Genomic DNA, 27,417 nt, shown 5'->3' with positions numbered 1-27,417 from the left:
CAGGATAGGACGGGACGGGACAGGACAGGATGGGATGGGATGGGATAGGATAGGAAAGGACGGGACAGGATAGGATAGGATGGGAGGGGAGGGGATGGGATGGGATAGGGTAGGATAGGATAGCACAGGGTAGGATAGGGTATGGTAGGATAGGGTAGAGTAGGATGGGATGGGATGGGATTAGGATGGAATGGGATGGGATAGGGTAGGGTAGGATAGGATATGGGGATATCTCTTATGTGGAGTGGGTCAGTGTGCAGAAGAACGGATGGGGAGCGAAGGTGGGGAGATAAGGTGGGGCGCTGAGGGCAAGGGGGGTCCCTGAGGGCAAGGGGGCCTCTGAGGGCATGGAAGGGGAGGGTGTAAGGGCATGGGGGGGGGTCTAAGGGCATGGAGAGGGGGTCTACGGGCATAGAGGGGGGCTCTCAGGGCATGGGGGGATGTCTCGGGGGCGGTCCAGGGGCATGGGGGTGGTTCTAGGGGCATGGAGGAGGGAATCTAAGGACACCGGGGGTGGGGACCTAAGTGCCAGGAGTGGGGCACTAGGACCCTGGGCGGCCGCCAGGACCTGCGGGGCAGGACTCGGGAAGCCGAGACCTGGAGGGGGGCGCTAGGACCCGCGCGGCCCCGGGCTCTCCCCTCAGTTGGGAGCGGGGCAGGCCCTGCGGTGCGGGCCCCAGGCCCTCCGAGGACTCCATTCCCCAGCATGCCCCGCGCGCTGTCCCCGCCCCTCCTCCTGACGGACGGCGCGGTACAGCCAATCAGCTCGCGGCGCCGGCGGGGCGGGGCGGAAAATGTGCGCGCGGGGCGGGCGGCGGCGGGGGAAGATGGCGGCGGCTGCGGGCCGGTGGCGGGCCGGGCTGTGGCTGCTGGCCGTGGCGCTGCGGCTGGGCGGGCCGCGGGCCGAGCAGACCGAGGAGCACCTGAAGCGGGAGCACTCGCTCTCCAAGCCCTACCAGGGTGAGCGGGGCGGGGTCCGGTACTGGGGGTCGGCGGTCCGGTACCGGCGGTCGGGGGTCCGGTACCGGGGGTTGGGGGTCGGCGGGGCCGGGTACCGGATTTGGGGTGCCGGGATTTGGGGTACTGGGGTTTTGGGTGCTCGGTACGGGGTTTGGGGGCATTCGGTACCGGGTTTTGGGGTACCAGGAGTTGGGGGGTGCCCGGTACCAGGGGTCGGAGGGGCTCGGTGTGTGGTGTTGGGGTGCAGCTATTTGGGGTACTGGGGTTTTGGGTGCCCGGTACGAGGATTTGGGGCACCCGGTACCGGGTTTTGGGGTACTGCAGGCTTTTGGGGGGCCCGGTACTGGGGGTCTTGGGGCCCGGGACCAGATTTGGGGTGCCGGTATTTGGGGTTCTGGGGTTTTGGGTGCCTGGTATAGGGATTTGGGGCACCCCGTACCGGATTTTGGGGTACTGGGGTTTTGGGGGAGCTGATACTGGGGCTTTTGGGGGGTCTGGTGCTGGGTTTAAGGTGAGGGGCTTTTGGGATGCTGGGGTCTTTGGGGCGCCTGGTGTGGGGGGGTTGGGATGCCTGGTGCCGGGGGTTTTGGGGTGCTCACTACCGGGATTTGGGTGCCCGTTATGTGGTTTTAGGGGTCTAGGGATTTGGGGTGCTGGGTTTTGGGGTGCCCAGTACCGGGTTTTGGGGCGTGGAGGATTTGGGGTGCCCATTATGTGGTTTTGGGGTTCCAGGAATTTGGGGTGTGGGGCTTTTAGAGTGCCCAGTACCCGGGTTTGGAGTGTCAAGTACTGGGTTTTGGGTGTGGGGGATTTGGGGCCCCCGATGCAGGGGATTTGGGGTGCCTGGTACCGGGGTTTGGGTGCCCGGTATGTGGTTTTGGGGTCCTGGCGGTTTTGGGTACCTGGTACCGAGTTTTGGGGCACTGGGGGTTTCGGGGAGCCCAGTGCGAAGTTTTGGAATGCCGGGGCCTGGGGATTTGGGGTGCCCAGTGTAGGGATTTGGGGCATCCAGTACTGGGTTTTGGGTGCCTGGTGTGTGGGTTTTGGGTGCTGGGGATTTTGGGGTGCCCAGCATGGGGGGGTTGGGGTGCCAGGTTTAGGGTGCAGGGGCTTTGGGGTTCCTGGTACTGGGATTTGGTGCGCCTGGTGTGGGGGTTTGGGTGTCAGGGCTTTGGGGCATCTGGTGCCAAGTTTGGGGTGCGGGGGTTTTGGGGTGCCCAGCGCGGGGATTTGGGGTGTTGAGGTTTTGGGGTACCCGGGCTTTGGGGGCATCTGGTGCGGGGCTTTGGGGTGCCTGGGCCTTGGGGCCTTGGAGCTTTGGGGTGCCTGGGCTTTGGGGCACGAGGGATTTGGGGTGTCCGGGCCTTGGGGCTTTGGGGTGCCGAGGTTTTGGGGTGCCCGGCAGCGACCGCGTGTGTGGGCCGGCAGGCGTGGGCTCGGCCAGCTCGGGGCTGTGGGACCTGCAGGGCAACGCCATGGTGATGACGCAGTACATCCGCCTCACCCCCGACGCGCAGAGCAAGCGGGGCGCCGTCTGGAACCGCGTGGTGAGCCCCGGGCTGGGGGGCACCGGGGTTTTGGGGGGGCTGGGGGTACCCGCTGCGGGGTGGGGGAACGGGGTGGGTGAGGGAAGGGGTCCGGAGGGAGAGCTTTTGGGGTCGGGGGGCAGGTGGAAGGGGGGTTCGGGCCTGGAAAATGGGGTGAATTTGGGGGAGGTGGGGGGGGGGGGCTGGGAAAAGGGGGGTTGGGGAGCTGGGGGTGTGGGGCGGTAGTGGTTGGGGGATTTGGGGGAGCTGGGGGACGGGTGGGGGTCAAATTAGGGCAACGGGGGAGGTTTGGGGGGCCAGGCCAGCAGGTAGGAGGGCGTTATTGGGGTGCGGGGGAGGTTGGGTTTGAGGGTCCGGGGTAAAGGGAGGGGAAATGGGGGGGATTTGGGGGGGTAGGGAGAGGGGGGCAGCGGGAATGGGGCTGGGGGGCCCGGTGAGGGCAGGGGACTGGGGCCGGGGGCAGCAACGCCGAGATGTGCAGCACGTGGCTCGGGGATTCCTGCGCAGGCTGAGCCCCTTTTGGGGTGACTGCTCTGAGGGGGGGGTCCTGGCGTGGATCTGGGGGGGGTCTTGGGCTGCCCCACCCAGAGCCCTTCCTATAAAGCGCTGGGGGAGGTTTGGGTGTGGGGTTTTCAGTCCTCTTTTCGGCTCCCACAAAATATCGCTGCCTGTGCGAGGCTCAGCTGCCGCCGGGCTTATCGCGTTCCGCGCCCGTTCCGACAGGGGGTTCGTTTGCAGCTCGAGCAATAATTGGCTCGGCAGCAATTAGGAAGGCAGAGCTGCTCCCCGGGCTGCTCTTGCTGTCGCTCACCCAGGCGCGAGTTACAGACCCCGCCACTTGCCGTCACCCCAGAGTAGTGCGAGCCCGGATTTGTTTTCTTGGCTCCTCATAGCCCTGGGCAACGACCGACTCCCTCGGCCTAATGATGTCCCTCGAGGTTAATTAGGACATTAATTATCCTCGCTCCCATCCGAAGCCCAGGGCAGCGCCGTCTGTTGCCCGGGGAAATGGGGAGCGTCCGTGTGCCCGCGGGTTCGGCGGGGCCGCGGGCTGTCGCGGTGGTGGTCGCTGCCTGACCCTCGGTGCTGGGGGGCGTTGGGGGGCCCCCGGGGGCGCCCCGATTTCACGCGCTCGTTCCTCCTCCTGCAGCCGTGCTACCTCCGCGACTGGGAGATGCAGGTGCACTTCAAAATCCACGGGCAAGGCAAGAAGAACCTGAACGGCGACGGCTTTGCCATCTGGTACACCAAGGACCGCATGCAGCCAGGTGAAGGCAGCGGGGCCGGGGCTGTGCCCGCAGGGGACGGGGATGGTGCGGTGCCGCCTCCTCGAGGTGCTGCCTCTCCTGCTCTGCGCGCTGCCTCGGGAGCCCTCTGCGGAATTGCGGCGCTGTGGGGCCTGAGGGCTGCTTTCCCTTCACGCTGGCAGGCCCAAAAGGGGGTAACAGCCGTGAGAGATGCGTGGCGCTGGGGGTGTGGGGGGTCCCTGGGAGGCTGGAGCCTGCCCAGCGCCTTTGGGACTTGTTTGCCTCGATCTCGGGGCGTGCAGGGCGGTGTAAGTGGAAGCACGGGGCTTCAGCTAGTAAGGAGTGGGCTGGGGAGGAAGCTGAAGGCTGGCCCAGCGCAGGGCAGGGGGTTTAACCTGTCCCTCTGACCTCCCCGCCTGTGGCACCGCGGGTCTGTGCGCTCGATTATCCGCACAAGGCTGCGTGGAGCCCTGGAGTGCCCGGCTCTGGCGTGTGAAGCCCAGTTCCGCGAGGTGACATCGGCCCCTCACGTAGGAACAGGCAAAGCTGGGGGCAGAAGAGCCCCCCCAGTGATCCCCATCAGCCTTTGGCCTGGGTCTCCCTGCCTGGTGTCAGCAAGCCTTTGCGTGCCCTGACCCTTTACGCCTCGCTAACTCAGCTTGCAGCGGGTTTCCCTCAGTGATTTGGAAGTAAACTTGACCCTGTGCAAGCTGGAGAGCACCCGCCTCGCTACCCGGTGCAGAGAGCGATGCGAAGGAACTCGTAAACCAACCCTGCCTGGCGTTGCAATGCCTTCCTCGCCTCGCGCCATCATTCACAGCCCGTTTTATTTCTTCTAGGACCTGTCTTTGGAAGCAAGGATAACTTCCTGGGCCTGGGGGTGTTTGTGGACACCTACCCGAACGAGGAGAAGCAGCAGGAGGTGAGCGAGGGGCGATGGCCGTCGCCGTGCTGCTCGCCGGGTGCCTGCCGAGCGTGGCACGGGCAGCGCTGGCTCAGCACCCAGGTTACGGCCTCGCAGCTGGTGCAGCCCTTCACCCGCACGGCGAGGTGGGATGGGTTTGGGCTCCTAACTCAGAGGCCAGCTGGCTACAAGCGGACGCTGCTCGGCTTCCTTTGCGCCCTTTCCCTCCCTGTGTAGTTGGCTTCTGCCCAGGGAAGCGATAACCTCTCAGATAGGTGAGAAGCTGCGGGGTGGTTTTGTTGTCAGCTTCACCCAGGGGAAAAAATCTTGGGGTGGGAGAAAATTCGTGGATCTCATCACCTCCGCGTGGCGAGCTCCTGCGCTTTCTGGAGGCTGCTGGCAAGCGGCAGTTGAGGGGAAGCTGTACCGTGAGCCTGGTCCTTGTAGACCTCGAGCAGAGCAGCAGGCCAGCGGCCAACCCCAGCCTGCCGAGCTGATTTATGGCAGCCAGACAGCAGGACCTGCTCCGGGGCGCGCAGCGTGACTGTGCTGTGTCCCTGAAAGGTGCCCGTCTGAAGACCTTTGGGTCCGTGATGCGTTGTTTGTTTGCCTGGGGTTTATTGGTTTCTGTGGAGAAGAGGGCGCAGAGGCAGTTAGAAGCGGGCTCCACCCGTCCTGATGCTGGAGTCAGTTTTGTCAGCCCGAAAACAAAGCTGGCCCTGCCCTCGATTCCAGCTGCCCCTAGAAAACAGGCGTTGTTTTACTGTTTCGCCCCAAGACGTTGGCACCAACCACCCCACAGCACCACTGTCATTCTTCACCGCGGTCCCCGAGGGAGAGGGGGCACCGTTTGGATGCGCCCTGGCCTTGGAGCTGCTGAGCAAACGTTGAGTAACCGGCTGCTTCTGCTCAGACGTTACCAGCAGCCTGCCCTGGCACGGGGGCGGACTTTGTGCCCACAGCAGCGCCTTCCCGTTACCGGCACTGCTCGGGGACTGGCGTGGCGGTGGGTAGGTGAGGCCGTCCTCTTGACGTGCAGGGCTGTGGCCGTGCTTTTCTGGGGTAAAGAGGCACAGCAGCCTTTATTTAAACAAAATAAAATGGTTTATGGGATGTGTATGGCTTTACAGCATAGTCAGCAGCCAGAGGGGCTGCCCTCCTGCGACCGAATGAGAAAGGACAGAGGTGGAGAAGCGCCGATCAGGCGTGGGGGCTGGCAGCTGCTTTGTCTCTGTTAAAAGTTAAAGTGTTTTATTATTGAGGGAAGGGGGCGGGTGGCTTGCGGGACCCTTGGGAGCTGTTGGGGAGCTGTCGGTCGTGGTCAGTGTCAGGGCCTGTGCTCGGGGCACGTGGCTTTGCGCAGGGGAGCGGCTGTGCTGCACGTTGAGGAGGAGAAACGTGGTGCACGAGGGGGCTTCTGCCCACCCGTGCTGCTTCCTAGCCCTGTGCCCCGGGATTTGGGACCTGGCCCCTACAAACCCCCTCCGCTAGGCAGGTAGCGTGCTGAGCTCTGCAGGGAGGAACTTCCCAGGTTGCGAGTTAATCCTAAACTCTGGTCCGTGACCATTTTGCTTCTGTGCTCTTTCTTGCTTTGCGATAACCCTGGACTCGCAGGCTCAGAAGAGGAGGTACAGCCCGGGAAATCAGGTACTTGCTCTTGCCAACCTACTCGTTTCCAAGCTCTTTGGCTTCGTCTCGTTTCCCCGTGAGGGAATTCCCTCATCCCGGCTCCAGAAATCCCCGTGCGACCAGGGAGGCAGGCGTGGGAGCTGCTCTCCATCCCAGCTGCTCGGTAGCCGCGGCTGACCCAGAGGAAGGCTGGAGGGTGGCGAGGGATCGCGGTCAGCTGCTGAGCCCAGTTTGGGGAGGCACAGATGGGGAGTGAAGGAGTTTGGGGTGTGCAGGGTGGCGCGGCTCTTCACCCCGCAGGTGTGCCGTGACGCTGACACGGAGTGGGCAGAGCAGCCAGGGGGGGAGAGCCCCGAATTCACCCCCAGCCTTGCCCCCGCAGCGCGTCTTCCCCTACATCTCTGCCATGGTGAACAACGGCTCGCTCACCTACGACCACGACCGGGACGGGAGGCCCACGGAGCTGGGGGGCTGCACGGCCATGGTGCGCAACCTCAACCACGACACCTTCCTGGTGATCCGCTACGTCAAGAGGAGGCTGACGGTGAGTGAGGATGGCCGGGGCCGAGCGGGCAGCCCCCCAGCCCCCCGGTGCTACCGCAGCCTCCTCTCCTTCAGGTGATGATTGACATCGATGGCAAGCACGAGTGGCGGGACTGCATCGACGTGCCAGGCGTGCGCTTGCCCCGCGGGTACTACTTCGGGACCTCCTCTGTCACTGGAGACCTCTCAGGTACCGCCACGGGGCCCCGAGTGGCGCTTCCCAAGCAGCTCTGGCAGGACTTAAGCAGCTTTGGGTGCTGGAGGTGCAGCTGGGTATGTGGCGGGGCTCATGGACGTGCCCAAAATCTCTCCGTGCTTTAGGCACCCCCAGGCTGTGAGCCTTGGTTCTTCGTCTTGCAGCAATTCCCTAGGAGCCAAATCCCCGGTCTGGGTGTGCTGTGCCCCCGAGCACTTTGCTTGAGCTCCTCCTGCCACCGGGTTAGGCTGACGGTGACACCCAGACGGTGACAGGGACACGGCCAGGCTTCAGCCAACATCTCAGAGCAAACAGCAGAGAAACACGAGGGGCCGTCTCCAAAATGTGTGCCCTGGGAGGAGTAACGCAGAGCGAGCACTGAAAATCTCCTCCTGTGCTCTCCTGGCTCGACCCATAGTGGTCGGCGGGGCCTGAGGGCAGTGCTGGAGGTAACTGCACCCCGGGGGTTAAAACACGGGGGTGCTGTGCTGCCTCTCCAGGTGTAGTTCTCATAGTGCTTTGGATTTCCCAGCCCAAGAGCGATGTTGAGGAAGGGACCGGCCAGATGTGTCTGGAAGCAGTGGTGCAACAAGGGCTGATGGAAATCGGGTTTGGCAGGGAGCTGAAGCCCTCTGCTTTGCTTTTCTCACTTCTTGCAGCACTGCTTGGGGTGCCGGGAGGCCTGAAGTTACCCCGCTGTGTCTCTTTCAGCAGGTTTTAGCCCGATTTTGAGTTATGCCCCTACAAAAGCGCATTGATGGCCAGTGTCCGGGCCCATTGTTAGCTCCAACAAAAGTTCCTTTTCTTCCTCAGATCTCTGCCTAATGCCCTGGGAGCTCGCAGGCTGGCGTGGAGCACTCGCCTTGTCCCACTAATAACTCCGCAGTCACGAGCAAAGGAAATAGGGTCATGTGAGGCTGGTTCTAACACGCTCTTTTCGGGTGGCTGAATGCTTTGGGGTCAGATGATCTCCCGGTCTGGGCTGTTGTTTCTCGGTTTAAGTAGCTTAAAAGTTCCCCTTGGAAGTGCTGGAAGAGGGCCCCGTGCTGGGCACAGCTTTCAGCCCAGCGTGGACCCTGCCCCGAGAGGTGAGTTCTCCCCGTGGCAGGGGACAGCCGGCGGCCTGGGGCTGGTGCCCGAGTTGTGACGTGCCACCGGTGGCACTCAGGTCCCCGGCCGGAGCCGTGCCGGTCGGTGGCACCTCAGGACGTGTCTCTGCTCTGCTTGCAGACAACCACGACATCATCTCGCTGAAGCTTTACCAGCTGACGGTGGAGCGGACGCCGGAGGAGGAGAAGCGGGACAGGGAGGTGTACCTGCCCGTGGTGGACAACCTGAAGCTGCCGGGCAGTAAGTAGGAGCAGGGGGAAGAACAGCGGCAGAAGGACCTGCGGGGTCACGGAGCAGAAACAACGGCGCCTCACCAGCAAACCAGCTGAGCCCAAGCTGGGATCAGGAGGCCCATGCCCAGATTTCTCTCGCCCGCTGTGCCACAATCTGGGTCACCGCCTGCCTTCGTTTGGCACAGGCACGCTTGGAGGAGAAGTGCTGCCCCCCAGAGCGTGCCGGGCTAACCGTGGTCACGGCATCACCAAAATGAGGTGTGCTGGTCTGCCGAAACCTCACGGAGGCTTGGGCCCTGGTGGTGTTTGCTCCTGTCCAGAAATGCCCCTCCTCGCGTGTCCGCTGGCTGGGTTGCGAGGCTCTCGCCAGCCCACAGGGCACCCAGAGCCTCGTTCCCAGCCACAGGAGCTCTTCCCACCGGTTTTGTGTCCTTCCGAATGAGCTCCCTGCAGGAAAGCCCATGGCCGAAGCGGTGACAGGACGGGGGCGAGCTGATCGTCCAGCTCACAGCCGTTCTTCTTCCTCTGTCTCGCAGTGGAGGCGCCGCTGGAGCCCATGAGCGGCCTGGCTCTCTTCCTAATCGTCTTCTTCTCCCTCGTTGCCATCGTCTTCGCCATCGTTATCGGAGTCATTGTCTACAACAAGTGGCAGGAGCAGAGCCGGAAACACTTCTATTGACTTGGGAGCCTGCCTGGGATGGCCCCTCGCTAGCCACACCCTGGCTCCCATCCCAGGCTGGCCAGAGCGCGATGGACCCGGCCTCGTGGCAGGGCCCCCGGTGTCCCCAAAGCCCCAGCGGGGACGGCCGCCGTTTCTCGTCAGGCTCCAGGACCCCCCGGTGCGAGCGGGGACCCCCGGCGCGGCGTGGCTGGGGCCGGGTGCTGCGGGGACGGAGCCGCCGTCCCCTGAGAGTTTGCTGGGAGCAGGAGCCTCGCTCTGGGAGCTGTTGGGGACTGGGCTGTGGGGTTGCGGCAGCGCCGAGCCGCCTCTCTGCTCTCCGGGGAATACAGAGGTCACTGCTTCGGCTGTGAAATCCCGGCTGAGAGCGACGCAGCGAGCAGAGCCCCGCCAAGCGCCTGCGTTCCTCGCCAGGCTCCGACGACAGCCCCTCTGCAGCGGTTTCCTTTCTAGGAGGGGTTTGCCGAGCTGCTCATCCCCCCCCCAGCTGCTTTTTAGGCCGTCTCTAGAGACCGGACTGCTTTTCCTTGGCACCTTGAGCTCCCCCCACCACCGCACAACCCCTCTGGGTCCCTTCAGCCTCCCCGGTTTGGTGTTTTCGGGCTGCTGACGGATTTCCCCATCCCAGGCAGCTCGAGCTGGCAGTCTGCCTGGCCGCTGGGGGCTTAATTCCGTGCTCCCCTCTTTTACCACCTGTTTGCTGCTGCTGCTGCCCCCCGGGGCTCGGCCCCTCTCCCCGCTCCAGCATGCCGCTGCCTCCGCACGCCTCCCGCACCGGTGCCGTCCGCATGCCGTGTCGTGGCTTTGCCGGCTTTCCCCGGGGCTCCCCCTCGCTGCGTCCCGACCCCGCCGAGGAGGAGCCGAGCTGCGCGGGCCTCTTGGAGCCGCAGCTCCCGCTGCCCTTCAGGGAGCTGTAGTTTATTCCTACCTCAGCGCCTTCTTGCTGTGTTTCTCTCGCCGGCGGTCGCCAGAAGGAACGGCGCGGCCGGTTTTGCCCCCAAAGGGATGGGGCGGCCACCTTCCCCCCCCCGGGGACTGCCTCGAGCTCCTGTGGTCACTATCCCAGAGCGAGGGGTGGTGGCAGGGGGTCCCCGGAGGGACCCAGGAGAGGGGAAAAATGAGGTCGCTTTGTCCCAGGAGCCTCCCAGCAGCTCTGGGCACGTCCAGATGGCGAAATCTCTGCAGCACCCTCCTTGCTGGGGCCCTGGGGCAGGGCTGGGAGCCGTGTCCTCCGCACCCTGCTGCTTCCCGGGGTGCTTTCTGACCCAGCCAGGTCCCAGCCCGCGGGGAGCGGTGTTTTTTTGTGAGCAACCACTGCTTTTTTGGCAGAAAGCTGCCGCCGGGGTAGGTGGAAGCTTTTTTAGAAGTGCCCAGGCGTTCTTGTGGCCTGAAAGGACTATTTCTGGCGTTTTGCCTCTGTTTTTTTGCCTGATGACCAGGAGTGAAATGCGTGCGCCTCTTCCCAGAGCTGTTACTGGTGTCTTGGAATAAACGTTGGTGTGTGTGACGTGGCCGCTGCTCTCCTTGGGACGACCCAGCCCCAGCACCCCAGGGCGCCATCCTGGCCCCGTGGTGCCTTGCTCCCCGAGATGAAGCCGGCAGAGTCGGGGGATGATGCCATGCCCGTCATTTGGGTCCCATTTTATTAAAGAGGTGACACCGGGGGGTGGCAGCCCCTCGGCAATCCCCACACCCAGCATCCTCGTGCCCCGGGGGTGTCCCCGAGCAGGGCTGGCCCCTCAGGGCTTGCTTGCACTGCTGAAGAGCTGCCAGCCTTGCAGAGGGTTCACCAGCTTCATGGCCAAATAACCCTGCGGGGGGCAGAGAGGGGAGCTCGGGGGGGCTCTGGGGCTGGCAGGGGGAGGGATCGGGGGGGACTGCGCTCACCGGTGCGGCGTAGACGAAGGCGAGTATGAGGGCGAGGAGCAGCAGCAGGGCCAGCCCCAGCACGATGCGGCAGCGGTGCCGGTGCCAGAGGCTGTAGCGCAGGCTGCGCAGCGGTGCCTGCAGCCACAGGAACGACCACTCCGGCCTCCTGCAACGACACCCAGCTGGGGGCACCCACCGCCACCCCCCTGCACCCCTTTTTTTTGGGTGGGGGCTCCACGCGGGGGCTTACACGGGTGGCTGTAGGGCCGGGTACATGTTGGGCTCCTCTCGCCCTTTCCCTGCCGGCCGCTCTTCTGCCTCCTTGGCCTTCAGCAGCTCCAGGCTCAGCTCCAGCTTACCCTGAAGGGGGGGATGGATTCGGGGGGTGGGGGCCGGGATTTGTGCCCCCCTCTCATCGCCGCCCACCCTTTCCCCACCCCTCCTGCTGTACCGAGAGGCGCCGCTTGCCGCCCTCCTGCACCGTGCAGGGCCACCACCCCTTCACCCGCTTCTGCCGGAAAAGGGAGAGGTGGGGGGGTCCCCGCGCCCCCCGCCAGGGCCAGCGGCTCGGCCGCGGCGTCAGGGCACAGTCCTGGGGGCGCCGGGCTGGCTGCGGCAGCCGGCTGAGCTCCAGCTCCAGGACGCCTGCATGGGGGGGAAAAGCCAAAACGTGGGTGCCCCCATCACCTGTGGGTACCCCCCTCCGCCCCAGCAGCCGCTGGGCAGGGAGCTGGGGTCTCACCCAAAAAGTCATCGGCCGTGAACACGTCGTTGTCCCACACTTGGAGGATGAGCTTGGGGGGCAGCTTCTGCACCGTCTCGTCCAGGCTCCAAAAATGCTCCTGAATAGCGGGAAGGAAGGGTGGGTCATGCTCGGTGCCCCCCAGCCCCATGCCTGCCCCAGGGGAACCCCGGCACCTTTCGGGGCAGGACGCAGAGCCGCTCGGCCACCAGGTACTCGAAGGGGAAGACGAAGCGCCAGTTGAAGCTGCCGTCCCCTTGCAGCGAGCGGTAGTGCACGTCCGTCCTCTGCCTCTGCTCCTCCAGCCCGTCCAGCCACCTGCCATGCCCCGGGGGGACGGGACGTGGCTGTCACCCTTGTCCCCATCCCCACCACCGGGCCCCCGGCGGTGGCTGTGGCTCACCCGGTGACGTAGATGTCGCTCATCCTCTGCCCGGCCACGTTGGTGTCCCTCAGGTCCACGTCCCGCGTGTTCCACACCACGCAGCGCAGCTCGTACCTGGAGGGGGACGGGGACGTGCCACCTCCCACCCCCAGGGGACGTCCCTGTCCCCCAGCGGGGTGCTCACCTCTGGGGTTTGCGGGGGGTGATGTCGACGGGGGGGCCGGGGGGCCCAAGGCTGGCAGGGAAGACGTCCACCCACATCTGCACCTTGCCCTGCACCATGGGGCGGGGGGAGGCTGGTACCGGCACCCTTGTCCCTGTGCCACTGTCCCCCTCCATCCCAGGGTGTCCCCAATGTCCCTGCCACCTGCCCCCAGCATCCCCCCTTGGCCTGGGGTCCCTGTCACCCCAGGGTTCCCCTTATTCCCCCAGCACCCAACCAAGTCACCCCAGTGTCCCCATTGTGTATCCCTTTTTGGCTCAGGGTCCCTATCTTACCCCCCTGCTGGTGTCCCTGTCTGTCAGGGGGGTCCCTGTCACCCCAGGGTCCCCGTTGTACTCCCTAGCATCCCTTCATGCCCTAAAGTCCCCATAACCCTTGGGTCCCTCCCCAGCCATGTCCCCATCACCCCAGGGTCCCCATCACCTCTCTTCAGCACCCCCCCCTGCCCAGGAGCCCCTGTCACAGTAGGGTCCTTGTCACCCCAGGGTCCCCACCTTCCCCGCCCCGTCCCTCTGTGCCCCAGGATCCCCGTCTCCCCGCCGTCCTGGCATCCCCACCTGCTCCAGCCCGGGCTGGGTGCTGTTGTAGAGGGTCCGCGTCTCGAGGTGCTCGGGGACGAGGCGACAGGCGCGGAGCACGTGCAGGGCCAGGCGCTCCCGGGGCGCCCCAGGGTGCCGGTGCGCGGGGGGGCCGCTCTCTGCAAGGCCGAGCCCTCGCACCACCGGAGGGGCCCCGTGATCCCTCCCCAGCACCCCCGGACCCCGACGCACCAAAATGGCTGAGCAGGAAGGTGGAGCACCCGAAGGTGACGGCGGTGCCGTCGGCGCTGAATTCGGGTACTGGCAGCCCCTGGGTGCGGGCGAAGTGCTCCAGAGCCCGGCTGGGGCTGAGCTGGTCCCTCCAGCGCCCAGGGCCGGCGCTGAGGGCACAGTGAAGGGGCTGGGGACCGTGGTGTCCCCTCCCCAGCTCCCGGTGCCGCTTGTTGTGCCCACCCCATAGCCCCGAGCCTGCCTGATCCCTTTATGCCCATCGTTGTGCCATTCCCATCTCCCTGTTCGCATCTCCCTGTGCCCACCCGATCCCCCTGTCCCCTTCCCCCTTCTGCCACTGCCAGCTCCCTGTGCCCACCCCATCCCATGTCCTCGTGTCTGTGGGCCCCCCCTGCCCCATCTCCCCGGCCCCAGTTCCCCTGTGCCCATCCCTGTGCCAGCCCCATCCTCATCCCCCTGCACCCATCCTCTTGTACCCACCCTGTCCCCGTCTCCATGTGCCCATCCTGGTGCCTACCACATCCCAACTCCTTGTACCCATCCCCATGCCCACTGTCCCCATCTCCTGTCCCCATCCCTATGACCATCCCCATGTACCCCTTCATCCCCATCACCCCGTGCCCACCCTCCTGTGCTCTCCCCATTTCCTTGTCCCTATCCGTTTGTCCTGATCTCCTTGTCCCCATCTCCTCAGCTCCAACCCCTCTGCCCTCCCAGCCTCTTTGTCCCCATCTCCTTGTCCCCATTCCCCTGTGCTCGCTCCCTCCCCATCTCCCCACACTCAACCCCATGCCCCCACCCGTCCCTATCGCCCCGTGTCCCCCTCAGGTCCCGGTGCCCCAGCGCCGTGCCCATCCTGGGGCACCCACGTGTGGTACAGGCGGGGCAGCCCGCAGTGGGCACGGAAGCGGGACAGCAGCCGGTTCTCCAGGTCGATGGTGGTGCTGCCGATCTCCTGGTCGGGAGGCAGCAGGTCGTAGTCCAGCAGCGAGACCCGCAGGTCCTTCTCCAGCGGGATGGTGCCTGTCACCTCGAACATCCTGGCAGCGCGGTGCCGTCAGCCCCGGGGACCAGCACCCGTGGGCATGGGGACACCCAAGGGTATGGGGACACCCAAGGGTATGGGGATACCCAAGGGCATGGGGACCCGCTGGCACAAGAATGGGGACCTACAGGCATGGACCTGCTGGCATGGGGACTTGGTGGCGTGGGGAACTGGTGGGATGGGGACCTCCTGGCACAGGGACCTGCTAGCACGGGGACTTGGTGACATGATGGCCTGGATTGTATGGGGACTCACCAGCATGGGGAATGGGGACTTCCTGGCATGGGGACCTGCTGGCATGGGAAACGGGGATCTGGTGGCACAAGGGTGTACTGGCATGGGAAGTAGGGTACAAGAATGGGGACCTAAAGGCATGGGGACCTGCTGGCCAAGGGACTTGGTGGCATGGTGACCTGGTGTTATGGAGACCTGGTGTTATGGAGACCTGTGGGCACTGGGAATGGGGCATCTGGTGGCACGGGGACCTGCTAGTATGGAGGCCTGGTGGCGTGGGGACCTGCTGGTATGAGGGATGGGGATGTGGTGGCACAGGAACCCTCCAGCATGAGGAACAGGGACCCAGTGACATAGAGCCCTGCTGGCAGAGGAACTGGGGACATGGTGGCATGAGGACCTGACAGCCTGGGGACCCAGTGGCACCTGGACCAGGTGGCATGAGGAATGGGGACCTAATAGCTTGGGGACCTGGTGGCACCTGGACCTGGTGGCACGAGGAATGGGGACCCACCAGCACGGACCCTCATGGGACACCTCACCTGGGTGCCAGCCTGGTGCCACCCAGCAGTGGCAGTGCCACCACGCCACCCGCGCTGGCCCTACCTGCCAAAAACTGGCTCCACGGTGTTGGGCACGTACTGGTCCCGCTGGCCCAGCGTCTTCGCCCCCAGTGAGACACGGACGTAGGGGTCACACTGGCAGCGGTGGGGGGGACATCAGGGTGACCCAGGGGGACATGGGGTGTGGGGGACATGGGGGTGGCCTTACCAGCCCGTTTCGGTCACGAGGGGACAAGTCGAAGGCGCGGACGATGTAGACGCGCACCAGGCACTGCTGGGGCTGGCTGGGGGGCAGCTCCTGGAAGTGGCGCGGCGGGGGGGGCACCCCGGGGTCCTCGGGCAGGGGGTAGAGACAGAAAAGCCCCTGGAGGTGGGGGGGGACAGCCCAGCTGTGCACCCCGAGGTGCCCTGGCCCTGCGTTTGGGGTCCCCAGGGGACACCGTGGGCTCTCACCTTGAACTCGCCCACAGGCACGGGGTCCTCCCCAGCCCCCAGTGGCCCCCCCGGCTGGTAGAGAGGAAAGGTCTGGCAGAAATCCTGCAGCCCCTCGAGTTCGGGCACTGCCTCCAACTCGCAGCTGTAGACCTGGGGGTACAGAGGTGGCCGGTGGGGCTGGCACTGTCCCCACCGCTGTCCTCGTCCTTGTCCCCAGCCCCAGCTCAGCCCCATCCCTGTCCTGATGCTTCTCTCCACCCAGTCCCCGTCCCCTTCTTTCTTCTTGTCCCCATCCCCAGCCTTGTCCCCATCCCCATCCCACCTTCCTTCCTGTCCCTGTCATTGTCCTCATCTTGTCTTCATCCCTGTCCCCATCCCCAGCCTTGTCCCCATCCCACTGCCTTCTTCATCATTGTCCCGTCTTTGTCTCCATCCTGTCCCTGTCCTCATCTCTTCTTCATCCTTGTCCCCCGCCTAGTCCCTGTCCCCTCCCCATCTTTATTTCTGTCCCCTCCCCACCTTTATTCCTGTCCCTGTCCTCGTCTTGTATTCATTCCTGTCCCCATCCCTGTCCCTGTACCCATCCCATCCCCTTCTTCATCACTTTTCTTGTTCCTGTCCCCATCCCCATCACTGTTCCTAAAGCCACCCCATCTCTGTCCCAATCCTCTTCCCCACCCTTATCCCCATCCTATTCCCATCTCTGTTTTCATCCCCATCTTTGTCCTTGTCCCCTCCCCATCCCCATCCTTGTCCCCTGCCCCAGCCCACCTTCAGGCTGTCCCTGTGTGTCCCCCGGTGGCTCTTTGCTGTGTCCCCCATGGCCGCATAGAATTTGCTCCACCAGTCTCCTTCTTCCTCATCCTCTTCCTCCCTCTCCACAGCCTGGTGGGGAGCAGGGTGAGGCGGGGAGGGGCAGCCCCGGTGCCCTTGGGGGCCCCCTTCCCGTGCCCACCTTGTCCGCAGCCCCCTTCTCAGCGGTGATCTTGGGCAGCATCTGCAGGGAGCAGAGGGGACACCTGGGGAACGGAGGTGGGGGGCCGGGGACCCCGCTGCGGGGCCAGCGCTGCCAGGACTGGGGTGGGGAGGGGCAGGGGGGGGACTCACCTGAGCGATCCTGTCCCAGGCAGCGGCTGTGCGGGGAGAGGGGAAAGAAATCCCAGAGAGGGGAAGAGACGGGCAGGGATGGGAAGGGATGGGGAAGGGGTGGGATGGGATGGGATGGGGTGGGATGGGATGGGATGGGATGGGATGGGATGGGATGGGATGGGATGGGGTGGGATGGGATGGGATGGGATGGGTTGGGATGGGATGGGATGGGATGGGATGGGATGGGATGGGATGGGGTGGGATGGGATGGGATGGGATGGGATGGGATGGGATGGGATGGGGTGGGATGGGATGGGATGGGGTGGGATGGGATGGGATGGGATGGGATGGGATGGGATGGGATGGGATGGGATGGGATGGGATGGGGAAGGGGTGGGATGGGGAAGGGGTGGGATGGGGAAGGGGTGGGGAAGGGGTGGGGAAGGGGTGGGAAAGGGGTGGGAAGGGATAAGAAGTAATGAGAAGGGATGGGGAAGGAATAAGAAGGGATGGGAAGGGATGGGGAAGGGATGAGAAGGGTTGGGAAGGGATGGGGAAAGGATGGGAAGGGATGGGAAGGGTTGGGGAAGGGACAGGAAGAAATGGGGAAGGGAGGTACCCAGTATGGGGAAGGGATGGGAACAGATGGGGAAGGGAGGGGGAAAGGATGGGGAAGGGAAGGGGAAGAGAGGTACCAGGGATGGGGAAGGGGCTACCAGGGAGAGGGCAGACATGGGGCAGGAGGGTGCCGGGGATGGGCAGGGGCAGGGCAGGGCTATACCAGGGCCAGGGCTCGCTGGGGGGGCACCGGGTCCAGACAGCCGCCCCCCACCGTCGGGCTGGCAGCAGAAGCGCCCCAGGCCCCGCACGCATGCCTGCCCCACCTCGGGCCGGTACCCGAACCCCTGCGTGTCCAGCACCCGCAGCCGGAGGGGGGGCACGTACTCCTCCTCCGCCGGCAGGTGCTGGGGCCAAACCTCGCCGTCACCCCGGGTGCCACCGGCAGCACCCACGGGTGGGCCGCCCCCCGTCCCCGCACCCTCACCAGCGGCAGCAGGAAGGCGTTGATGGGGAAGTTGGGGTTGGCGGCGAGGTCGGCGATGGGGGGCGTGCGCAGGACCTGGCCCCCGCACTGCACCTCCAGGCAGGGGGCGCGCACGGGCAGGGGGGAGCGGCCGCGCAGCCCCCGCAGCCCCCACGCCAGCACCTGCGGGGGTCCCACGTGGCTCCTGTCACCCCCCGGCACCCGTTCACCCCCCACCGTTGCCACTATCCCGTCTCCATCCTTTTCTTCATCCCTGTCCTTGTCCCCAGTCCCTTCTTCATCGCTGCCCCATCTCCTCTCAGTCTCCATCCCTGACCTTGTCCCCATCCCATTTCCATTTCCATGTACCATTCCCGTTTCCCCACCCCTGTCCCGATCTTGTCCCAGTCCTGTGCCCATCCCAGTCCCCATCCCCTCTCCATCCCAGTCCCCATCCCATCTCCATCCCAGTCCCCATCCCCTCTCCATCCCAGTCCCCATCCCCTCTCCATCCCAGTCCCCATCCCATCTCCATCCCAGTCCCCATCCTGTTCTCTTCCCTGTCCCCATCCTGTCCCCATCCCTGCCCTGTCCTCATCCATATCCTTGTCCCCAGCCAGCCCGTTCCCCCCCAAACCTCCTCCCACCCCATCTCCCTCCCTGTTCCCATCCCCGTCCCTGTCCCCGGGGTCACCTCGAGCGCCACCAGCCGCAGGAGGGGCCGGATGCCCAGGGGGACGCTGAAGGTGCCGTCCCTCCACGGCGGGGTGCTGAGCTGCGCCAGGGACCCCTCCTGATGGGATCGGGGGGCACGAGAATGATGGGGACAGGTTCCGGGTGCCCCCACGCCACCCCCCTGCCCGCCCCTCACCTCAGCCTCGTGCAGCAGCTCGAAGGCAGCCAGCAGCTCCCCCGTCGGCCCTCCCGGCCCCTCCAGCGGGTAACGTCGCAGCCGGGGGGGCTGCCGGCGCCCCAGATCCAGCCACACATGCGGGGTGCACACGCACCTCCCCAGGAAACTGCCAGCACCCTGCAAGACAGCACCTGGGCGTGGGTGCCCCCCACCCATGGGTGTCCCCAACCCATGGGTGCCTCCCCCCCTGCCGTACCTCTCCTTCTTGGTCAAACACCTCCACCACCACGGCCGGGGGCTCGTCGCGGACCCCCCGGGGGTCCCCGTAAAGCAGCACCCGGTGGAAGAGCAGCGCCTGGTCCCAGCGTGGGTCCAGTGTGCGGGCGAGCACCCGGGTGCTCTGGCTGACGTGCACGAAGGACACGTGGGCGACGGGGTCTGCGGGAGCGGCACCCACCGTCAGCACCCCGGGGTGCCTGCTGGGGGGGTCCGGGGTGCCGGGGAGGGGTGGGGGGTCCCACCTGCCGTGGCCTTGGTGCCGTGGGGCACCAGCTCCAGTGCCTGGAAGAGGTAGCAGCGCAGCTGGAAGAAGCTGGGCCCTGTGGGAGAGGCAGGGGGTGGCAGGGGGTCCTGTAGCCCCCCCGGGACCCTCCCCTCCCAGCAGCCCGGCGCTCACGCTGGAAGGTGCAGAGGATGAGAGGCATGGGCTGCTGCGGGCGTCCCTGGCTCCTGGTCCCTGCTGCCGGCTGCTCTCCCTCCGGCACCGCCGCCTCCGCGCCCTGTGGGGTTGGGATGTGGGGCAGGGGGTCAGCCTTCCCCTGATGCCCCCGTGTCCCCTGTCCCTGCATCCCAAAGCCCCTGGGTTCTGCTGTCCCCATATCCTGCTATCCTCGTGTTCCCTTGTCCCTGCATCCCACATCCCTCCATCCCTCTCTCCCTCCATCCCTTCCTCCCTTTGTCCATCCCTCTGCCCTGCATCCCCGTCCCTCCATTTCACCATCCCTGTGTCCATCTGTCCCCCCCTTTACCCCTGTCCCTCCATCCCTGTGTCCATCCCTCTGTCCTAGCATCCATCCATCCCTCTGTCCCTCCCTCCCTCCATCACCCCATCCCTTTCCCCCTCTGTCCCCCCATCCCACCACCCCCTGCCGCCCCCCACCCTCACAGCCCCCTCCCCAGCACCCCGTCCCCATTGCCCCCTGCCCAGCTCCCCCTTCCCACGCTGGCGGCCGGGCGCTGCGGTACCGGGGAGCCCTCGAGGAGGAAGATGGGGGCCACGGACGAGGACTGCGATGGCACCATGCGCCGGTGCCAGCAGCGCCGCCGGCACAGGTCCCCGGCGCGGGGCCGCAGGTGGAAGCGGCAGCCCCACAGGGTCGCGTACTCCCACGCCTCGTCCGCCGCCGGCGCTTCGGGGCTGTGCTGAGGGGACATGTGGCACGCAGGGGATGGTGGCACGGGGAGCAGATGGGGATGCTCAAGGCAGGGCACTGGTGGCTGTAGGCTTGTCCCTGCCACCTCATCCCTGCCACCTTGTTCTTGTCACCCCCATCCTGTCACCTCCCTTCCCTGCCACCCCCTTCATGTCATCCCCATCCCGTCGCCCCCATCCCTGCCATCCCCATCCCCTCCACCCCATCCTCAGCACCCCCAATCCTGCCACCCCATTCCTGCCACCCTCCTATCTGCCACCCTGTCCCGGCCACCCAATCCTTGTCACCCCCATCCCATCACCCCCTTCCTTGCCACCTTGTCCCTGCCACCCCCAACCTTGCCACCCCATCCTTGTGAACCCATCCCAGTGACACCATCCCTGCCACCCCCATCCCTGCCATCCCATCCCTGCCACCCCCATCCCTGCCATCCCATCCCTGCCACCCCATCCCTATGACCCCATCCCCACCATCCCACTCCTTCTACCCCCACCTTGCCACCCCCGTCCCTGTCACCCTGTCCCCCCTGCCCCAACCAGCTGGAGGAAGGTGGCCACGTCCTGCTCCTGTCCCTGGGCGCTGGGCTCCCTGCGGCGGGTGCGCAGCCACCGCCGTCGCCGGTGCGTGTGGTACGTCTTCTCAGCAGGGTGCCATGCCAGTGGGGGGCTGCCGGGCGCTGTGCTTGCCCCGTACTCCCAGCCTGTGCCACCCGGGTGTCCTTGTCACTTCTGCCACCACCACCCTCCCCATGGTACCCGCTGGGGACGCCCGCTCACCGGCCTCATCCACGGCCCCCGCCACGTCCACCCGCCAGCTGTCGGTGATGTGCCAGCCTTGGGGACAAGCCACCTCCTCCTTGGGGGGCACCGCTGCACCGACCTGCATTGGGTGGGAGCTGAGCCCCGGCGCACTGGTGCCACCCCATTGGTGGCACCCCCAGTGTCCCTGTGTCACCCCTCACTCACGGCATCGGTGTTGGCCATGGCGGCGGGCCCCCAGTCCCCGCCGGGCTGCCGGCTCTCATTCTCGTAGACTTCCTCCAGCACCTCACCCAGGTTGGCCTCGGTGTCCAGCAGCAGCCTGGGGACAGGGACAAGCCGGTGTCACCTCCCCGTCCCCTCCAGCTCAGCGCAGGGTCCCCAGGGTGCTCACCGCCGCTGTGGCTCCACAGCCCAGGGTCCGTCCCAGCGCCAGCCCTTGGGGGGCCGGATCCGGTGGCGGGGCAGCCCTGCTTTGCCAGTGATGTCGGAGAAGCTGGGGCGCCCCGGCAGCCCCCTCCCGCTCCACTTGCCCAGGAGCTTCGTTTGGTTTTCGTACTGCAGCAAGACCAGGGTGGGGGGCTCAGGGGGACGTCGGGGATGTCCCCATGTCACCGTGTCCCTCCCAGTGCTCACCGTCTCGGCATAGAAGCGCAGGGTGCCCTCCAGGCACCGCGGCAGGTCCCGGCTCTCAGCCACGCGCCCCAGCCACAGCCGGACACGGAGCTGGGCATGGATGTGGCCCGAGGCCTGGGGGGACATGGGGGACAGGGGGGAGGATGTGGGGGGTGTGGGGGACATGGGAGACATGAGGGGACGTGGGGGAAGTGGGGGACATGGGGGGACATGGGGGATCTCTGGGACATGGGAGATGTGGTGGGGACATGGGAGATGTGGTGGGGACATGGGAGATGTGGATGGACATGGGGGACAGAGGGGATATGGGGAAGTGGGGGGATATGGGGGACACAGGAGATGTGGGGGGACATGGGGGATGTTGGGGACATGGGAGATGTTGGGGGGGACATGGGAGAAGTGGACGGACATGGGGGACATGGGGAGATATAGACAAGGCACAAATGGAACAGAGAGGGGACGTGGAGGAGACATGGCGGGGACAGGAGGAGCATGGAGGGGATGTGGAGGGGACACGGGACACAAAGGCGGCATGGAGAGGACATGGAGATGACGTGGTTGGGGCATGGAGGGGAGATAGAGCGGAACTGGAGGGGATGTGGAGGGGACGTGGAGGGGACATAGATGGGACATGGAGGGGAAGTGAAAGTGACATGGAGGTGACACTGGTGGGACACAGAGGGGACATGGAGGGGATGTGGAAGTGACATGGAGGTGACACTGGTGGGACACAGAGGGGACACACAAAGGGGACACCGAGGGGACACGGCAGGGACGTGGGACAGCCACGCTGCTCCCTACCCCCAAGAAGAGGGTCTGGGTCCGGCCGCAGAGCCTCCCGCAGGCAGCACGGCCGCGGGGCGAGAACGCCAGGCAGTGCGCGGGGATGCGGGTGCAGGCCACCCGCCGTGGCCCGCTCAGCAGCCACAGCAGCACGTCAGGGACACCGGCCTGCGGCTGGGGACAGGACGGGGCTGAGGGCAAAGCCCCAGGGCCAGGCACCGGAGAGGGGCCTCGAATTTGGGGCCTTCCCCTCACCTCGGCCGCCAGAGCGGCCACGCGGCCTAGCCAGGCCTCGGCCTCCGGTAGCAGCGCGGCCCAGCCACCGCGCGGGGGGGCCGGCGGTCGCCGCCGCGGCCATGAGGCGCAGGAGGTGCAGGCGGGCGGCACGCAGCTCCGTGTCCAGCGGCGTTTTGGGGAGCTGCGCCTCCAGCACTGGCAGTGCCACTCTGCCGGATTGGGGACACCGGGATGGGGACAGCAGGGAGCATGCCGGGGATGCTTGCCCACAGAACTGCCCCATTTTGCACCAAAATGCCACGTTTCCAGCCCAGAAGTGTGCTGTTTTCCCAAATAAATGCAACTTTTCTGCCCCTGAGATGTTTTGTTTCCTCCTAAAATGTTCAATTTACACCACAAAAGTGCCCCGTTTTCCCTCAGATATGCCCCATTTCCCCCAGATATGCCCCATTTCCTCCCCCCTAAATAGCCCATTTTCCACTAGAAATGTACTATGTCCCCCTAAAATGTCCTATTTCTACCCCAGAAGTGCCCCATATTCTCCCAGAAATACCCCTTCTACTTGCAGATATGCCCCGTTTTCCCCGTCTCATTTCTACCCCAGAACTTCCCCATTTTCCCCCAGATATGCCCCATTTCCCCCTAAAATGCCCCGTTTCTCCCCAGAATTTTCCTGTTCCTCCTCAAATATCTAATTTTCACCCCAAAATGCCCCATTCACCCATAGATATGCCCCATTTTCTCCCATAAGTCCCATTTCCACCCCGGAAATTCCCCATATTCCACCCAATGCCCCATTTCCCCCCCAAATACCCATTTTGTCCCCCAAACATCCCATTTTTATCCCCAAATGACCCACTTTTTTCCCTCCAATGCCCCATTTCCCCCCAAAAATGCCCCAGTGCAGCTCAGCGGGTGCTGGGTTCCCCTCCATGTCCCACCACCAGCACCCTGGGGGCTGCTGCGGGGCTGCCGGTGGGGATGTCTCAGGGGTGCTGCACCCTGGGGGACCCATGGGCCACCCATGGGTGCTCACCTGCAGTCCCGTGCCAGCTCCCGGAGCAGCCTCCTCCCGGCGTCCCCGCAGGTGGCCGTCCCCGCATCCCGCAGCGCGGCCACGTTTCCCTCCTGTGGAGCTCACCGCTGCCCAAAAACCGCCTGCGCTAGGTGCTCGCCCCCCGCCTCCCCCACCCATGGGTGCTCACCAGCCTCTGGGCCATGTTCTGCAGCAGGTTCGTGGCGTCCCAGCGGTAGCCGGCGTCCTCCCAAATGGAGGTGACGGCCACCACCGGCTTGGCGTCGTACCAGGGCAGGTAGTGGTAGCGATTGCCTGCGTCCACAGCAGGATCAGCATCCCCGTGGTGACCCGGGGCGGGGGACAGGGGTGTCTCCTGTGCTCACCATCAAAGAGGGGGTGGCCGTGCGGGGTGGCGGAGGCAGCGGGGCGGCACGTGGGGTCACTGGTGTCCCCGTAGTTGCCGATGCTGAGCTCGAAGCGCAGCAGCTCGGGTGCGGGTGCCAGCATGGTGGCCGAGTAAAACACCCCGCACAGCCCGAAACGGCGGCGCCGGGGCAGGAGGCGCTGGGGATAAAAAAGCCAAAATCCCTCAAATAAATACTGCTCCCCCCCTATTAAAAAGCAAAAGCCCCATCAGTGGCATGGCACCGTGTCCCCACCTGCACGCGGGCGACGTCCTCGGGGGCGATGGTGTCCTGCTGGCGCCCATCTGGGCTCCCGGTGTGGGTGCTGAGCTCCAGTAGCACCCGGCCCCGGTATGCAACCCTGGTGTCCTGCAAAATAAAGGGGGGGGGGAGCAGCTGTGGGCTGGTGTCCCCCCCCCAGCGTGGGTGCTATCCCCCCCCGCTGTACTCACACTGGGGGTGCTGGGTCTCCTGGCAGGATCTGGCCGAGGGCCGTAGAATGGGAGGAAGCTGGGTCCAAAGCAGGGTAAGAAGCCAGAGACCCCCCCTGGGAGCAAAAAAGGGGGTTCAGTGGGGGGGAAGAAGGTGCTTGGGACCCCCCCGAGGTTGGACCCCGCTCACCTTGAAGCTCGGCGCCAGCAGAGGAGATTTGGGAGAGGTGCAGGGTGGCGGTGCCCAGGACCTTGGCGCGGGACCTACGGGTGGCAGCGATGGGTGGGGGGTGATGCCAGGGGCCCCCCCAAATTGGGGAACACCCCACTTACCCACTGACGATGGCCAGCTCGATGGCATCACAGACGGGGGGCAGCTGCCGGGCAGAAAAATATTGGGGGGAAAGGACAGCATTAATTAATAAGGGTTTTAATGGGGGTCCCCACCTGGGGGGTGTGGGGGGCACCTCACCCGCAGCGGGAAGAAGAGCACCTCGTTCCATGCAGGGTTGGCATCGGGGGGCATCACCCGGGTGCAGAGCTGTAGGGGGGGGACACAGAAATCATCCCCCGCCCACCGCCAGCACCCATGGGTGCTCCCCACCACCCACCGTCCTGCCGGCGAAGCTGGCTCGCACCGCCGCCGCCACGAAGCCCCGCTTGCCGCCGGCCGGTAGCACTGCTGGGAGGTACGGCCGGGTCGGTTCCTCTGCACCGGGGAGGGGGGACAAGTGGGTACAGGGACACAAGGTGACACCCGTGTCCCCCGTCCCCGTGGCGCACCCTGGGGCAGGTCCTCGGCACGGTAGACGCGGAGCTGGAGCGTGGCCACGCACGCGGTGAGCGGCGAAGGCTGCAGGAGGTTGGCCTCCACCTCCTCGCTCCCCGCCGGTTCCTCCGGCTCCTGGCGTGGGGGGCAAAAATAACCCAAAATCAAAAATAATAATTAAAAAAAAATCACAGGTGCACACTAGGGGGGTTTCAGGGTGCTGGGCACGGTGCTCACCGCCACAGGCTCGCCGGCGCGGAGGACGGCCAGGCTGACGCGGAGGTAGCCGCAGGACCCGGCCTCGGGGCGCCGGGGGTGCTGCAGGCTCAGCCACTTCCAGCTCAGCCTGCGACCTGCCGCGGGGACACCCGTGTCACCTCCCCGGGGCGTGGTGACACCCCAAGGGGCACCCACCGCCCCACGGGGGGCTCACCTACCGGGCGCATTGTAGACGGTGCTGACGTCCAGCTGCGGGGAAGCAAAAAGGGAGGAAAATGGCTATAATGGGGTTTTTCACCCCGTTTCCCTGCTGCCAGCCTCACCTTGAAGGCACCGATGGTGGCCTCAGCACGGATGGCCCGGGAGTTGAGAACCTGTGGGGTTGGGGACAACGTCAGCGGCCACCCTGTTGTCACCGACCCCACAGGTGCCACCGGCCCCGACCTGGACGTGGATGGGCACTGCTGCCAGCTGGACGGGCGTTAGGTGGAAATGCTGGGAAAACACCTAGAATTGGCAAAACTGTGAGCGTGGTGGTGGGCGGGGAGGGGACACCGGCGGGTCGCCATCCCCTGGGGCCACCTCGTTGTAGTAGGGGTTGTTCCCCGCGCGGATCCTGGTCCTGAAGCGGTGCTCGCCGATGAGGACCGTCACCACCGGCTTGATGTCATTCCCCTGCAGCTGGTGGCCCTCGATCACCCTCACCCGCACCTACGGGACACGTCGGGACACGGCGGCCACTGTTTGGGACACCGCCTCGGGTGCCACCGCACCCTTGGGTGCCCTACCTGGAAATCCTCCTTCCTCTCCATCACAGGCTTAGCGTGGTGGTGTGGTGGCCCCGGTGGCACCCCGATGGCTGTCCCCACCGCCGGGGAGAGGCATGGGGGTGACAGGCAGGGCGCCACCCGTCCCTGCTGGTGTGGCGCGGTGTCCCCTGCTGTCACCTGGCCGGGGGGGATGTAGGAGCAGCGGACAGTGACAGTGGCCCCCGTGGGACGTCCCCGAGGGTCCAGCAGCGGGAGGTGGCTGAGGGCGAGCGGCAGCCCGGGCTCCTCCGCCAGCCGGCCCAGTGGCACCGTGGTGGCACCCAGTTCCCTGGGGGGACAGGGACGGTGAGCACGGCCACCTTGGGGACAGCACCCTGCGGTGCCCACCCATGGGTGCCACTCACCCCTGGGGTGCTGGCTGGCCCCAGTGCCGGAGGCGCAGGGCCAGGCTGGCCGAGGGGCGCAGGGGACGGGCGCCAAGCGGCCACACCAGTGTCTGCAGGGCAGGTGACAGCGGTCAGCAGGGTGGCACGAGTGTCCCCATGCCACTGCTGGCTGTCCCCGTGCCACGTCACCTCGTTCCAGGTGGGGTTGCGCTCTGCCGGCACCACCCGGGTGCTCCTGGGGACACCTGGGGGGGGGACAGGAGGGACGGTGGCAGCAGCCTGCGTTGGGGACGTTGAGGTGGCACTGTCCCTGTCCCCGCACGCTGTCCCCATGTGTGGCTGGCACCGTCCCATCACATGAGGATGCTCGATGCCATCCCGTCCCGTGACGATGACCGATGCCACCCCATCCCATGAGGATGGCCAACGCCAACCCATCTCATGGGGACGGCCACCGCGGTGTCCCCCTGCCCCCCGGTACCTCTGAAGCGGGCGGACACATGCACGCCGGGCCCGGCGCCCGTGGCTGCCGGGATGTGGGCGCTGGCCACCAGCAGCTGCAGCATGGCTGTGTCCCCGTGCTGTGTCCCTGTGTTGTGTCCCCGTGCCACCGAGTGGCTGTCACCACGGCGCTGCCACCAGTCTGTGTTCTGGAACGACACCACATGCGCTGCGGTGGGGACAGGCAGGGACACTGCTGCTGTCAGCGGGTGTCCCCGTGTCACCAGGTACCTCTGCCACCGTGCACCCGTGTCACCCTGTGCCATGTCCATGCGTGGCCATGTCACTGTGCTGTGTCACTTTCTGCGCGTCCCTGTGTCCCTGCATCACGCCGTAACCCACCTGTGCATACCTGTGTCACTGCGTCCCCATGTCCCTGTGTCCCCATGTCTGTGTCCCCGCATCCGTGTGTCCCCACATCTCTGTGTCCCCATGTCCACATGTCCCTGTGTCCCCATGTCTTAGTGTCCCACGTCACTGAGTCCATGTGCCCCATGTCACTGCATCCCCATGTCTGTGTCCCCATGTCCCTATGTGCGTGTGCCCCTTGTCACTACATGCCTGTGCCTGTTACTGTGCCCTCATGCTCATGTGCCCCCATGTCCCCATGTCTGTGTGTCCTTGTGTCCCCACATCCATGTGCCCCATGTCCCCATATCCTTGTGTCTGCACATCCATGTGCCCCACACCACTGCACCCCCATATCCTCATGTCCTTGTGTCCCCAAATCCATGAGCCCCATGTCCCCACCTCCCCATACCCCTGTCCCCACATCCATGTGCCCCCGTGCCC

General features: G+C 65.5%; 2 protein-coding genes across 8 annotated transcripts; one reads left to right on the top strand and one right to left on the bottom strand.

The window, feature by feature from the left end:
- The first annotated feature begins 528 nt into the window (after positions 1 to 528).
- LMAN2L (lectin, mannose binding 2 like) lies at positions 529 to 10,555 on the top strand. 7 transcript variants are annotated; one of them, XM_080568292.1, is made up of 9 exons: positions 543 to 960; positions 2,389 to 2,507; positions 3,658 to 3,775; positions 4,594 to 4,676; positions 6,273 to 6,305; positions 6,670 to 6,831; positions 6,906 to 7,020; positions 7,840 to 7,937; positions 8,257 to 8,375. In XM_080568292.1, the coding sequence occupies exons 1-8, from the start codon at positions 795 to 797 to the stop codon at positions 7,899 to 7,901; spliced, it is 858 nt and encodes a 285-aa protein (XP_080424418.1). In that variant the 5' UTR covers positions 543 to 794; the 3' UTR covers positions 7,902 to 7,937; positions 8,257 to 8,375. The 7 variants fall into 7 exon arrangements, 6 of the variants coding, with proteins under 6 accessions (XP_080424417.1, XP_080424418.1, XP_080424420.1 ...); XR_013942154.1 differs by adding an exon at positions 8,906 to 8,935 and having other exon boundaries at positions 544 to 960; positions 7,840 to 8,376; XM_080568293.1 differs by lacking the exon at positions 7,840 to 7,937 and adding an exon at positions 8,906 to 10,555 and having other exon boundaries at positions 554 to 960; positions 2,427 to 2,507; positions 8,257 to 8,376.
- FER1L5 (fer-1 like family member 5) lies at positions 10,176 to 26,690 on the bottom strand (the record flags this gene model as incomplete). Its single annotated transcript, XM_080568379.1, has 38 exons — positions 10,176 to 10,859; positions 10,936 to 11,083; positions 11,168 to 11,277; positions 11,369 to 11,562; positions 11,660 to 11,759; positions 11,836 to 11,977; positions 12,063 to 12,158; positions 12,229 to 12,317; positions 12,825 to 13,550; positions 13,846 to 14,077; positions 14,859 to 15,014; positions 15,088 to 15,464; positions 16,086 to 16,311; positions 16,422 to 16,447; positions 17,449 to 17,610; positions 18,122 to 18,457; positions 18,537 to 19,059; positions 19,526 to 19,791; positions 20,679 to 20,793; positions 20,862 to 21,029; positions 21,108 to 21,221; positions 23,164 to 23,255; positions 23,333 to 23,457; positions 23,529 to 23,756; positions 24,171 to 24,244; positions 24,314 to 24,357; positions 24,453 to 24,521; positions 24,592 to 24,689; positions 24,764 to 24,884; positions 24,987 to 25,102; positions 25,187 to 25,217; positions 25,292 to 25,342; positions 25,413 to 25,475; positions 25,551 to 25,679; positions 25,757 to 26,066; positions 26,143 to 26,234; positions 26,314 to 26,369; positions 26,606 to 26,690. The coding sequence occupies 38 exons, from the start codon at positions 26,688 to 26,690 to the stop codon at positions 10,788 to 10,790; spliced, it is 6,162 nt and encodes a 2,053-aa protein (XP_080424505.1). The 3' UTR covers positions 10,176 to 10,787.
- Between the last annotated feature and the right edge of the window lie 727 nt (positions 26,691 to 27,417).

The sequence above is a fragment of the Anser brachyrhynchus genome (assembly GCF_964034855.1).
Source record: "Anser brachyrhynchus genome assembly, chromosome: 26".
Lineage (NCBI taxonomy): Eukaryota > Metazoa > Chordata > Aves > Anseriformes > Anatidae > Anser > Anser brachyrhynchus.
Note: the sequence above shows the minus strand (reverse complement) of the source record. Positions and strands in the feature narration are given on the sequence as shown.